The sequence below is a fragment of the Myotis daubentonii genome, chromosome 13 (assembly GCF_963259705.1).
Source record: "Myotis daubentonii chromosome 13, mMyoDau2.1, whole genome shotgun sequence".
NCBI lineage: Eukaryota > Metazoa > Chordata > Mammalia > Chiroptera > Vespertilionidae > Myotis > Myotis daubentonii.
Window position 1 is genome coordinate 64,419,360 of NC_081852.1, and position 14,581 is coordinate 64,433,940.

General features: G+C 53.6%; 1 protein-coding gene across 3 annotated transcripts in view; it reads right to left on the bottom strand.

The window, feature by feature from the left end:
• PLPP4 (phospholipid phosphatase 4) overlaps positions 1–11,429 on the bottom strand; it is a 36,000-nt gene extending 24,571 nt beyond the window's left edge. For all 3 annotated transcript variants that reach the window (XM_059661945.1, XM_059661944.1, XM_059661946.1), the window contains exon 1: positions 11,282–11,429. In XM_059661945.1, coding sequence (XP_059517928.1) covers positions 11,282–11,337 — 56 coding nt within the window. In that variant the 5' untranslated portion in view covers positions 11,338–11,429. The remainder of the gene's footprint in view (positions 1–11,281) is intronic.
• Positions 11,430–14,581: the final 3,152 nt, after the last annotated feature.

The window sequence follows — 14,581 nt, forward strand, 5'->3', positions numbered from 1 at the left end:
GTGAGCGTAACATGCAAAGACCCTACGCCCCGGGGATTCGAAAGTGAGTGGGTCCAGCTCTGCCTGACGCCGAGCAGGTGCTCAAAGGAGCTTCTGGAGAATGAGTGGCTCCTGCTAATTCCAGAGAGAACACGCGCTCCCCGAGGTCCCCTCTGACAAAGGATCGTCATCGCACGTGTGGCTGCAGAAGGGAGTTATGGAAATGCATTAAACCTTGAGGGGTCACAGCCCCCCGACACCGGGAAGGCCGAGTGCCGGCAGATGGGAAAGGACACAGCACGCGGCCAGGAGGCTGACGATCTGATGCTCGCCCTTCCCTCTGCTCCGACTCCTGACCATTGGGAAAAGGTCCATGAATGAGCTGCACTCACTTGGAAACTCTCGTCTACTTGGTCTGTGGAGATGCTCAGCCGGAGCTGAGGCCCCGAAACCAGGCGGGAACAGCTTTCGTCAGGGGCCGAGCGAGTGCTTTACAGAACTGGAGACCAGCCTACGCTTCACAGCTGGGCTCTGAGACGGCAAGTGATTGGGCCGTGGTCCCACAGCCAGGAAGTGGCGGCAGGGACTCGGACCCAGGGCTGTCCGGCTTGTGGTCCGTGCGGCCGTGGGAGAACAACGCCTGCGTGGCTCCGACGCACACGTGCTTGGCCGCGTGCTGCCCGCGGGACCTCCACCACCCGAGGGCCGTGCACCGAGGGGGCAAGCTGCGATGGGTGAAGGTTAACAAACAAGCTCTTCTCAGCGGCGCCCACGCAGGAGGAGCCACGCTCCGTTCCGGCGCCAAGATCGTGGAGCCCAATGGCGAGAAGCCAGAGTTCGAGTCCAGCATCTGCCAGACTCTGCTGGGCCTGGAGATGAACGTGGACCTCAAGGCCCAGCTGCGGGACTGGACGTCACAGCGGCCAAAGGAACTGAAGTTGGTGGCGGTTGGAAGGCTGTTATCTCCGTTCTGGTTCCTCAGGTCTGTACAGAAAATCCACGTCCGCTGGTCCTCGAGCTGGAGAAGAAGTTCGCGGGCAGCACGTGGTCTTCCTCGGGCAGAGGAGGGTCTGCCTAAGCCGACCCCAAAAAGCCGGACAAAGAACAAGCAGGAGCGCCCGAGCCGCACGCCGACCGCCGTCCTGGAGGCCTCGTCTCCCGAGTGCGATCGCGGGCAGAGGGCCCGCGAGAAGCTGGACGCAGCCGGCTCACAAGGTGCATCGGGACAACGCGCAGCACAGCAGCGCCGGGCACAAGGCTGGAACTTCCTCCCGTGTCTGTAAGAAGCTCATGGGCAAGGACGTTCATTCTGAATTCCCAGAGTTCCCGTTGGAAAGAAAAATGACTAAATAAAATATCGTCCTCAGTGAAAAAAAGGTGAGGAGCCAACCCCCACACAGAGGGGCCGGGGCGGGGCCGGGGTCCACAGCACTGATCCCGCAGGAGCTGCAGAGCCCAGGGCACTCACAGCACCCGGGCCTCAGCTGGGCCCAGACCAGTGGCCAGCTCCTGACGGCCGGGCCTGATGACAGGGTCTCAGGGTCCTCTGCTTGGTGGAGGCGGGAGTGGGGGCTGTCGCACAAGTGCCGGTGCTGGGAGGCCAGGAAGCAGTGCTGCTGTTGTGCTTATTATCATAAGTTTTTTGTTTGTTAACCGTCACCCAAGGCTATTTTTTCTATTGAGTTTTAGAAAGACTGGGAGGGAGGGAGGCGAGTGACAGCGAGAGCGAGAGCAAGAGCGAGATTGGTTGCCTCCCAAATGCGCCCTGATCCTCGAGCCTGCAACCCAGGTACGTGCCCGTGACCAGGAATCAAACCCATGACCCCGAGTTGCGGGCCGACACTATAACCACTGAGCCACCGCCCGGGGCTATCATTCGTTTTCTACTCCTCCCGTTCCAGTTGGAAAATCCTCTCCACTCTCAGCTGGAGGTTCATGGGAGACCCCGCCACGCAAGCAGTCTGCACCTGGTTAGATGGCGCCTATGATTTTAAATCTCTCTGTTCAAGGGGCGGAGTCAACCTCCCCTCCCCCCCCCCCCCCATCACCTCTCTGCTGCTTCAGACTCTCCGGATGGTCCACACCTGGGCACCGCCTGGTGCTGCAGCCACAGTCCCATGACCTGCTCCCCACAGGATGGGCCTGCACACCTTCACGACCTGGTGGCGAGGCGGGTAAAGATCCAAGATGTGGGACCCAGAGCCCCAGCCCATACTCTGAGGATGGAGAGCCCCAGCCAGGCACCGCGGGCATCTGCTGTGTGCCAGCCCCGGCGTCACTGCTCTGGGCAAAGGTCTGACAGGCAGACAGTCCCTGCTTGCAGGAGCCCCGAGTCCGAAGCGGAAGATGGACAATCAGCGGCCACATTTGGGGAGCACTGTCCGGTGGGAGAGGCTGTCTGGGCGCTCAGCCGAGCGTGACTGACTCCACGCTGCAGACTCGGAGGAGCTCCCCAGGAAAAGCCAGAGCCGCTGGGCCCGGAAGCCCGTGCGAGATCCGTCTAGGTGTGTGTGGGGGGGGTGTGTGTGTGTGTGGGGGGGGCTCCGGAAGTGGGGCGCCGGGAAGGAGGCGCTGAGCAGCTCACATCCTGAGGTCTGCAGCTCCTACTGCACTAGTCACACACACGTTCCATTTAAAATCACCACCTGGGAACCCCAGGCCCTGCTGGGCACGACCTGCTTCAGGCTGGGCCTCCCCAGCCCCCAGCTGCCGGCCCGGCAGGGCCTCACAGGTAATCCTGTTAGGCTCCCTGGTAGGTCCGGCCCATCATTCCTGCCAAGATTTTTATGAACCTTGATTCTATTATCCTACAGATTAGCCTTCCATCCTGGTTCTGTGTCATTCGCAAATTTGATAAGCCTGCTTTCTATGTCTTCATCCAAGTTGCTGATAAAAACCTTGCACGGGAGGTCAGAGTCCTGAGGCCTGAGGCCTGGCCCAGGCAGCACCCCGCCCCCCGCTGCGCCCCAGAGCACAGCCAATGCCTGCTCCCTGGATGCTCTGCTGTTCACCTCCAGCTACTTCGGCAGCCGCAGGACTTGCTCCCCTTGTCCCCAAGGGGCAGACTCGGTAACAACTGTAACGCCTCCCTCACCCAGAATCAGCCATGAACACACCCCTCCCTCAGAACTGGCCAGCACCCAAAACAGCCTCTGGACGTGCAGAACTCGAGCCTGAGACAGGAGCCTATCAGACCCTCCAGCTGAGCCTGTCTCTGCTTTTACCCACAATCATGTTTCCACGGTGACCACCGTTTCTTCCGCTCAAGGCAGGTTAGCAGCTGCAAGTCGGAAGCAGGAACATAACTTGGTTTAAGTAAGTAAAAGGTCTGTAGCCTTTCAAGAAGACCAATGAACTTTCAACTCTAAGAAACAAACCACAATTAATTAAATTCCCATTAGTGTGCCCTGGCTGGTTTGGCTCAGTGCATAGAGCGTCGGCCTGTGGATCAATGGGTCCCGGGTTCGATCCAGTCAAGGGCACGTACCTCAGCTGCAGACTCCTCCCAGGCCTGGGGCCCTGGTCAGGGTGCCTGCAGGAGGCAACCAATTGATGTGTTTCTCTCACATCGATGTTTCTCTCTGTCTTTCCCTCTCTCTTCCTCTCTCCCTAAAAATCAATGGAAAGATATCCTCAGGTGAGGATTAAAAAAAAAAAAAAAGAATTCCTACTCCTGCGTGGGAAAGGGGTCTATGCCTCAGTCCACCGAAAGGAATCACAGACCCGGCCGGCGTGGCTCAGTGGTTTGGCCTAAGAACCAGGAGGTCACGATTCGATTCCCCATCAGGACACAGGCCCGGGTTCCAGGCCTGATCCCCATTAGAGGGCCTGCAGGAGGCAGCCAACTGATGATTCTTTCTCATGGATGTTTCTCTCTCTCCCCCTCCCTTCCTCTCTCTAAATCAATTAAAACCTTTTTTTTTTTTAAAAAAAAGGATTCACAGGTTCCATCAGTGACAGGTGGGACGAACAGAAAACAAACAACAAGGTGGCAGACTTGTCAACCTTACAAATAAAACAGCCAGTTATTTTTCCAGCAAGAATGACTTTATTTGCGAATAGGAGAGGAACTGCATTTCAGGACATGCAAACTGTTGCAAACTACATGCAAGTGTGGAGAACAAGGAGGAAAGTGCTACATTTTAGAGAAAAAGGAGGAAGCTGGGGGGAGCCGTTATGAACAAACCTCCATCGGAGGAGAGTGAGTTCCGCGTGGCCGTGGCTTCTCACTGGCTGGGCTCTTGCTGGGCAAGGAGAGAGCCTTCCTTCCCGGGGTGATGACGTCAGCTTCTTCCTGCCCAAACTGTCAACGCGAGCTTCCGGGCGGCACCTGCGTGAGAACTCCCCTCTGAACGAGGTTTTCCTTAATTGTGTTCGGCCTTACACTTGACCAACCGTATCAATAACTGTATTAACTGTAAATGATAACCACTCCAAGTAAATGGCAGGGACCAGCCAGACTGGATAATATTAAAGGTAAAACTAATGCTGTTTATAAGAGACACACATTAAACATAAAAATACAGGTAAGTTGGAAGTAAAAAGATGGAAAAATATATTCTGTGCAGACATTAACTCAAGAAAGGTAATGTAGCTATGTATTAGCATTAGATAAAATAACTTCAAGATAAACAATATTAACACAAAGGTGAAACCTTAACAATGAAAGGTTCACCAGAAGAATGCAACATTTAAGAACAGCAACTTGAAATGTAGATATAAGAATTTTTTTTACTTCGAAATCATCACTAAAGGAAATAAAGGAGGGTAGCAGGGAAAATTTTCAAACTATTCAGTTAAACCAAGAGGAAAAAATAGTAAAATGAAACATGACAAAAAGAAAACAGAAAAAGTTGGCAGCAATAAGACAAAATATGTTCTTTCCCCCCAAAAAGAGGATGCTTTAGTTACCCTAGTTTGACAGAGGCAGCCTATTTGCATATTAAAAGTTACAAATTAAAAAGAAAAAGCAGAGAACACAGCAGATTTGATAGCACAGCTGATTGCTTTAATATATTTAGAGCTTTGTGCCCACCACACAAAGTACTCATTATGTTCAAGCTACGCAAATTCACAAAAAATGGACTGTGTGTGGCCACGCGGAATATCATAAAAACAAAACAGAAATCTCAGGAGCCACAGCCTCTGATCTCAGCACAGAGACAAAGCACCCACCCACAGAGCCGGAAACAGCAGCGCAGGGTCACGAACCCAGGCGTCCTGGCCCTGCAGCCGGCACTGTGACCACTGCTCCCTCCCAGGGCGGAGCGGCCACTCCCCTCAGCGATCTGAACGTGCCCTCCAACTGCAGTGACTAGAGTGTTATCCTGAGCCAGCACCAGGCAAACATAATCAGAACAGAATTCACTTGCAATCCCACGGACACGTGAAAGTTTGTATCTGATAATGACATCACTGAGAAAATAATGTCTCTTTCAATCACTGACAAATGCAAGAAAAAAAGTAAATCCACTACTTCTCTCTGTAAATTAAAAATTCTCATAAATAAAGAATTAAAATCAAAGAATGATATAAAATATTGAACAACACAGAAAACAACATTTCTATTTTGGATGAGAAGGGACTTTCTAAATGGGACAGAAACTCTGAACCCATAAAGGAAAATATATATTTAACTACATAAAAATTAAAACGTGCACAATAATAGAAATTGCAAAGAAATATAAAAGTGAGCCCTAACCAGTTTGGCTCAATGGATAGAGCATCAGCCTGCGAACTGAAAGGTCCCAGGTTCGATTCCGGTCGGGTGCATGTACCTTGGTTGCGGGCACATCCCCAGTAGGGGGTGTGCAGGAGGCGGCTGATCGATGTTTTTCTCTCTCATCGATGTTTCTAACTCTCTATCCCTCTCCCTTCCTTTCTGTAAAAATCAATGAAAATATATTTAAAAAAGAGAAATATAAAAGTGAACCCTAGACATGGAGAAAATACTTGCCAAATATAAAAGATTAGTATATTTAATGCATAAAGCCCTCTTACACAATAAAATAAATTTATAGATCAAATAAAAGCATGAATGAAGGGGAATAACAGATATTTCATTTAAAAAATACAAATTGCCAATACACGAAGTGAAGAGATGCAAACGTCTTATTCCCTCCCATGGGATAAAATAAGCAAGTAGATCTACAGAGATAAACAAATTAAGAAAAAAAAAGTTAAACTATGGATAAAAATATCCTCAGTTTTTGTTATTATATAGAAACTAGAGGCCCAATGCATGAATTTCGTGCAAGAGTAGGCCTTCCTTCCCCCAGCTGCTGGCACCTGCTTCCCTCTGGCCCCCGGGACCCCGGCTTCCCTCGCAGCCCCGGCTGTCGTCTGGAAGGCTGCCTGGAAGGACGGCCAATCTAATTAGCATATTAAGCTTTTATATTAGAGAAGATGTGTGTTTGAAAGTTTAATTTTAAAAAATGAGCAGAACAGAATTGGCAGAAAGAGGTATAGAAGTTCAGGGAGCATTACACTTTTTGTATTTTAATTTTCACAACTATTTTATAATCTTAAGTTTTTTTAAGTGAGGGATAACAATTGATTCCCATTACATTCACTTGTGTGTAAGCCTTCCTAATGTGTGCCCAAATCAGACATATTTTTGATAGTTGTAATTCTGAGATATATTTTTGTACAGTGCTCTTTTCTTTTACTATTAAATCATAAAATCTCACTATTTTTCTGTGGTTTTCAGAATGATTATCTCAGTAGCTAATAACATCCTCTGTGCCCACAGTCACCAAATTATTCTTCAAAGGGTGACTATTGGAGATTTCATTTATTTTTATTTGACAAAAATATTAACTTTGCTTTGAACAGAGCACAGCAATGAGCATCTTTACACGGGAAGATTTCTGTATCTGTTACACTAGCGCCTCTTCTAAAACTTTTCTTCTAAACATTTTCAGTCAAAGGGCAGGATAATTGTGTGCAATATTTTGCTCTTCGAGTGGGTGTGTCCATTTACAATCAACTACATGCTCTGACCACATCTGTCTTGCCACAATCTTGCAGTCCTTGATTTTTCTTTAAATAATTAGTTGATATAAAACATAGAAAGGTTGATTTCTGACACACTCACTTCAGGCATTTCCAAAGCAATCATGAAAGAATCACTCAGTGCCGCTCTGAGGATATTTCTTTTTCCCCCCAAACAGGAAACATCGATATTGATTTTTCGAATTATGAATGAAAGTAATACATTTTACTGTAAAATAGTTTAGACCACAAATAGTATAAAAAAAGCAAATACTACCGAATTCCATGGCTTGAAATAACCACCATTAGGATTTCTGTGTGCATCTTCAGACACTTTTCTTGCAGGAGCAGACACAGATTCGGGTAATACACTACCACATGAAAGCTGCATTACGCACACTCCTGTAACTGGCTCTTTATCATTTAACAGATTACGGATATCGTCACAACTCATCTACATCATTAATTTCAGTGGCTGCGTTTCTTCTCATTGTAGCACATAAAAAAAAGCTTGTGTGGGCCTCCACTCAGCACCATTCTGTGTTAGAGGCATACCTGGCATTTCGATGGAAATCGGTGTTAAAGGGGCATCTTAGTTGTTAGCATTTTGTTAATTCCCTGTTCATATCTGCTGCCCCTTTGTCTGCCGAAGAGCTCTTCTCTCTTCTCTCTTCTGATTGGCAGGCGCCCTCTGTGTGAGCAGCACTAACTCCTGACCCTGTAAGTTAGGGCAACAGTGTCACCTCCTGGGGTGGCAGAGATGAAACCATCTGAAGGTGCCAAGCCCCCCCCCCCAACCCCCGGCATGGGCCGCATGCAGGGAGCTCAGCTTGTGTCCGTCCCTCCTTCCTCCTTCCCCCCAAGGTGGAGATTCAGGCCAACTAACAGGTACCTACACATGTACACACACTGGCGCTTCCCTCCCCAGTGGGGTCCTGGGTCTTTCTTCAGAATGCCTCCCCAAACCTCCTACGTCCTACTCAGGGCTCAGCTCCCCTGCAGCACGGAGGGCGGCACCCTCCTCAACACACTGTGACAGGAGGAACCTTTTAAGTGGCCTCCGCCTCCTCCTGGGAGGGGCAGGTCGGGGAGGAGCAGAGATGGGCTTTAGCGCGACCACGTGCCAGCGTGCGCTGGGCACCATCGCCCACGACATCATTTCATCTCCACCGCCTCCTGGACGAACACACAGCTCAGGGCAGGGTGCTCAGCGTTCCCGTCTACGGGCTCCTCACAGAACGTGACCCTCCTCCTCAGGGCCTGGCACATGGTGAGCCCCGCAAGCAGTCACGACTGGAGTAAAAGTGGAAGGAGGGGGCACTGGTCTCAGGGCTGCTGACCGGCGCCACCTTTCCTCGCTGTCTTGCTCACACAACCGTGGGCTTCAGCATCTGCAGAGACGCTCCCAGAATCTCCCCTGGATGACGGGGGGCTAAGGACACAGGAATCCCGTGTGCCCTGCTCCTGCTCTGCCCACACCCATAGGTGAGGGCCAAGGGGCCTCTGGATCCAGAGCTCCCGGTGCCCAACGCAGCCTCCACGCTCCCCGTCACACCTCGACTTTTCCTAAACTCTGCGTCCCTCTACCAGTGCCTTTCCTGTTCAGTCGCCCTTCCTGTGGCAGCTCCAGTTTGCATTACTCATCCCTCATTTTCCTCCAGTGACTTCAAGTTCTCAGGCTGGACTGTCCCAAAGGCACTGAGTGCCTCTCGGGCGTCTCTCAGGGCAGCTCTGGGGGCACCTTAGAATCCCGAGTCACCAGCACCTGCTGCACACTGAGCACCGGCTCCCCAGGTGAGCTGGGGACACTGTCATCCCCCCATCGTGGTCCCAGATGCACTTCATTCCTGCAAACGCAGACGCCACAGGAGCACCTGGCATCGGGGGACGGGCTTCCTGGCCTCGTACAGAACAAATGTGGTCAGAGAACAGGTGCGTCCACAGGTGGTGTTTCCCCAGAGGCACCAGTTTGCAACGCGAGGTATCCCTCCAACCAGATTTTTCTCTTATCCTGGGCAATCAACAGGGTAGAAACACCCGCGGAACCAGGTGAATTGTATCAGCTAAGTTGACCCGGCAGCAGAGATAGTGGGTTCTGCCTGCCCCGAGGGACTTTCCACACCTGCCCAGGTGAGGCCCTTCGGCTGAGACCACCGTCCTCATGAGCAGAGGTGAGTACAGCCCACTCAACCTTGCCATCCGACCAGCGCTGGCAAAGGAAGAATACAACTCCCGCGCCAGCCTCTGTCACCTCCCAGGGCCTATCTGAGAAGACAGAGGGTCATCTGTGTCTGTGAGCCCAGAGCCTGTCCTTCCGGAAGCTGCCATCTGCCTGCCCATTACAGCTCTGCACAGTCAGGATTCCCACAGGGAGTCTCCCGCCAACACCAGAGCTGGTCTTTGCAGGTGACGGAGCCACAAGTTGGCACAGCGATTTGATAGGAAAACCAGGGAATCGGCCAAAAGTGCCATCCATGCCCAGGTGTTTCCCTTTGGGGGAGGTCGTGAATACCAAGGGGGCGTTTGGAGAGAAGAGTATAAACTGGCCGGCTTTACATATCATCCTAAGGGGGCGCAAGAAGCACATTGACAGTAACCATCGAATTTTCAAATCCACTGCACAGACCTTGGCGTATTTGTAAACATCGCGTAACTGCTTGAGGAAACATGAAGGAGAACCTCAGAACAACATAAATCGGATTGGACCCTTTCTTATTTTTGTAATCCTCACCCAAGGATACGGTCCCATTGGTTTTTAGAGAGTGGAAGGGAGAGGGAGAGAGAGAAACATCGACCTGTGAGACACCAATTGGTTGCCTCCTCACGCTCCCCAACCTGGGGCTGGGGATGGGGTTGAGACTGAATCGAACTCAGGACCCTTCAGTCCCAGGGCCGACGCTCTATCCACTGAGCAGAACCAGCCCGGGCGTGTTGGACCCTGTCCCACCTTGAGGTTCTCAGCAGCAGGCAAACCAGGCCACTGGGAGCCTCCTCTCTTCCCTTCAGCATTGCTGTCACCCCGCGGAAGTTCAGTTCCACCTGCACCCAACCTCTCATTTCTGACACATAATCCCGGGGCTTAAGCTCTGCCACTGGAAGCTGTCCCCTCGCTAGTCTGAATGTTTATTTCAAAGCTAGAAAAGTAGGGTAAGAAGAGGGAAACGTGTTCTCCCTTTTCCCAAGATCCGCCGAAGGTCCGGCCCGTTCCCCTGAATCGCATGGGTGTTTCCTGCAGGAGGGGCCTGCCTGCACCTGGGGCTGGGCCTCCTGATGGCGGAGTAACACCGGTGGCTTTCACCCCAGGACGGAAAGCAGGCGAGACAGGGCACTCCTGTCCCTGTGCCCGGCTGCCAGCAGCTCCCAGCCTCCCACCTGCCCTCGGAGACTGGGTTCCCGCAGAGACCCCGAGAGGAGGGGCCTCCAGGCTGGAACGGCTCAGCGCGCTTTTCAGTAACAGGGACAAGCAGAACAGCCCCGCAGATCCAGAAAGTTCACGCAACTTTAACATGTGGCCTGTGTCGGGAACAGCGAGGGCAGCGGGGAGAGGGACCCGGATGCCAATGGAGGGACCAGGCCGGTGTGAGCCCTGGTGATGGGGAAGGCAGGCCTGGGTGGGTGTGAGCTGCAGGGGCGCGAGGGCTCCCTGCTGCGGGCCCGGAGGCTGGTGGGTGGCGGGTCCAGGGCACCACGTCTCTGCCAGGCTGACCTCCTCTGGCATCTCTATTCCAGGGACCCGCCGCAGCCCCAGGAGTCCTGGGGCCTGGCCTCCGCACAGAGGGCGGCGGGCGTACGGAGCCCACACCCGGGGCTGCGGGGGGCGGGGGACCCCCACTCCCCGAGCTTCCGCAGCAACAATTTTCCAGCCGAAAGTACCACAAACGCCTCCTGGGAAACGCTCACCAGGACCCCGAGCGCGGCCTGGGGCGGCGGGAGCAACGGGAGAGGAGCCCGGAGCCAGGGCTGCCAACACGGGCTCCGAGCAGAGAAGAAACTTCCCGAGGGCGCGTCCGTCTCCAGGGGATCCCCGAACCCCGGGCAGGTGAGGCGGCGACAGGCGCCGGCGAGGAGACCCGAGGGCGCTGGACCCGCTCCCCCGCCCGCTGGTGGCGGCGGCGGCGGCGGCGGGAGCAGGTCTCAGACCCGCGCGGAGGGTCGCAGGAGGGTCCCCCGGTTCCAAAGGACGCCTCCCGGGCTCGGAGCTGGGCCGGGACCTGGAATCCAGGCCCCGCCGGAACGCGGTGGCGCAAACAAAGTTGGGGCGCAGCATCGCTCAGTCCATGGGTCCCCGCGCCTGTGCGCCCCTACTTACACGAAGACCCCGAAGAGCAGGGCGCGGACCCCGATCTCGACGGCCAGCTCACGCATGGTGCAGCCGGAGCGGACCCCGCAGGCGGCGACTGTGTCGCGGCGGCTCCCGCAGCTCGGCCCGCGCGGCTCCCGAGATCCAGGGCAGCCGGGGAGGCGCTCCAGGCCGCGGGCGGGGGCGGGCGCCGGGCGGGGGCGGGGGCGGCGGGGCGGGCTCAACCCAAACCTCCCGCCTCCGGCCAGGGCTCAGGGACGCGTGGCAGCTCGTCCTACGCTCCCGTCCCGGGTCCCCGCGCCTGGGGACTCCCGGTTCCCGAGCGCCGCCGCCTCCTCCGCCGCCGCCGCCTCCACGCGGGAGGGGAAACCCCGCCGCCCCCGGCCTGCGCGCCGCTCCCCGCGGGTGGGCGGCCCCTGCGCAGCTCGCTGTTCTCCGCGCGCGGTCCCTGCGCCACCCCGCTCTCCTCTCCGGGTGGGCGTCCCCCCCCAATCCCCGGCACCCGCTCTCCTCTCCCGGTGGGCGCCCCCCCCGCCCCTGGCACACGCCCCCTGGCACAGGCACGCACGTGGCCTGCAGCACAAGACGCGCCGGGGATCCTCTGAGCTTCTGGCGGGCGCCTCACTCCTCTCTCTGCTCGCCCCCCCACCCCCACCCCCCCTGCACCTCCCGGACCTGGAATTCTGTTTCTAGGAAGTTTCCCCAGCACCACTCGGTGGCGGCGGGAGCCAGGCGGCCCTGCGATGGGACAGGGTAGTTTGTGTGTGTGTGTGTGTGGGGGGGGGGGGGGTTCTCTCTCTCTCCTCTCTCTCTCCAGAATTTATAATTAAGGACCCGTCCCTCGCAAGGACAGAAACGCTTTGCTCCCTATGAAGGGACCGACAGCCCAATTGGTGTCACACATCCCACAAGGCAGACAGCCAAGTCCTCGGGTGTGGAGGTGGTGGCTCCAGCAGCTGCCCAGCTGTGAGCACTCACCAAATACAGCCCTTGGGTGCCATGAGCTCCCAGCGGATAAATGCGTGGACAGAGCAAGCAGGAAAGGCAGGTTGAAAAGCCATCCAGCCCCAGCACCCGGGTGCCCAGCCCGCAGCTCCTCTGGTCTGTGCCCTGTTCTTAGTGAAGAGCGGAGGGCCGGCAGGCTCGGAAAGGCTCTCATCAGACAGTGAACAGGTTTCCCTGAACAAACCAGCTCCGTAACTAAGAGTGAGGCTCATCTTTGAAACATCACTTCTGGATGCAGACAGTCATGTAAGTGCAGCGTCCCCAATGCTTTCAAAATGCCGCTCTGTGAAAATGTCTCGTTTCCTGAGAGCTTATGGGCACGTCAAGAAAATCACCTCCGCAGTCCTGCCTCTGCTGCAGGGCCTTTTAACTCCCCAAACAGCATTGTCCAGGAGGATGACCCCATGTTGACCAGACTATTTTCAAAGAAAAAGCCACCTTGGAGAATACCACTTAGCAACAATTTTTTATACTCTCATTTCCCAATGAGACAGTCGCCATGGCGACCCTCACCTATAAGGACCATACACCCAGGCTTTCCAGAGTTACCTGGTGTGAACTTGCTGATAAGCCTACAACACCAAGGATCCAAGAAGAATTCCAGAAGAGGTCATCAAGTTCAACCCAGTACCCGAGTATCTTCCATGATGGTCTCAATAAGTATGTCTTCTTGAATACCTCCAGGGATGGGGAACTCACTCACTGTTCAGCTCATGGGCCAACCAGCTGTCATGTCCTCTCAATGACCTCTCCCAGTGAGTGGCCGTTAGATCTTAATGACTCAGTTCTGAAAACAATTACTGCCCATCTCTCATGCTTCTGGAACTTTAACTGAAGAATCCACGCTGGCTTGAAAGGGAGGTCTTAAAAAGCCCGTGTTCGTATTGGTAGCTGTGTAGCTGTATGAAGACAGACTTTTTTCTTTTCCACACGATCCAAACAAGCACTGCTACATTCTCGTCATGTTGCCTGTCTTGGGCTTACTCTCTCTCCTTGTTGAAAATGGCGATGAAAGAGTGTATTTGAGAGGAGTTTTGTGGGGTTTTTAAAAAGATTTTTTATTGATTTTGAGAGAGAGAGAGGAAGGGAGAGGGAGAGAAACAGCGATGTGAGAGCAAAGCATCCATCGACTGCCTCCTACGTGGCCCCCACCAGGGATGGAGCCTGAAACCCAGGCTTGTGCCCTGACGGGGAATCAAAGCAGCAACCCCTTCCGTGCACGGGATGACGCCCAACCCACTGAGCACCAGCCAAGCAATAAGCTATTGTTTCTCAGCATTCGCTATAGCCAAGCATTGTCTTAGGAACTTTACATTCTTCATTACCTTAATTCTTACTCAACAGTATAACCTGTATATTATTATGCCCATTGTTCAGATGAGGAATTTGAGATACAAAGAAATTAAGAACTGGCACAAAGTCACACAGGAGTAAACAGTGGAGGCAGGAGTTGAACCTGGGGACTTGAATCCCTCTGTCCCAAGCTCTGTGCTTCCAGGAAGAGGGGTCATGTGGACCTGAAGATGAACAGCCAGGGGAAGAGCCAGGGAGGAGGTGCTGGCTGGAAGGTTTCTTAAATTCAGGGAAAGTGCTGAGGTTTTGGCTTCAGGAAATGATCTGCAGGAGACAAAAGGAGGGTGGAGCCAGCCCTGGGCAAGAAGAGCAAAAAAGATAACTCAGTCTGCCCTGGCCGGTTTGGCTTAGTGGATGGAGTGTCAGCCTGCAGACTGAAGGGTCCCAGGTCAGTTCTGGGCAAGGGCACAGGCCCGAGTTGCAGGCTCAATCCCCAGTGTGGGGTGTGCAGGAGGCAGCCGATCAATGATTCTCTCTCATCATTGATGTTTCTCTCTCTCACCTTCCTCTTTGAAATCAATAAAAATATATTTAAAAAAAACACTCAGTCTCAGATGAGAAAAAAAGAATTGAGAAGTGAGGAAAGTAGCTCCATTGAGGGACTTGTTCATATAGAACAGACACCAAAGTTAACTAACTTAACAAGCAATTCTTTAGATGGATTTTATAACATGGGCAGAAAAGACAAAGAGCCAGACTCTAAACAACAACAACAAATCACCACCAAGAAACAAGCAAGAACAAGTAAGATCTAAGCAGCAGACAGTACACTGTGGCCGCAGGGAGAGAACCACCTGCTGAGGCCAAACAAAGGGGCTCCTGCATCAGGTCGCAGAGGCCCTGGGGACCAGCGGGCCAGGTGCCGAAGGACAGCCAGCCAGCAAGGCGTTCACGACAGAGGGAAACCAACATGCCTCTCGTGAGATGGCTGAGCACTGAAGACATCTGCTC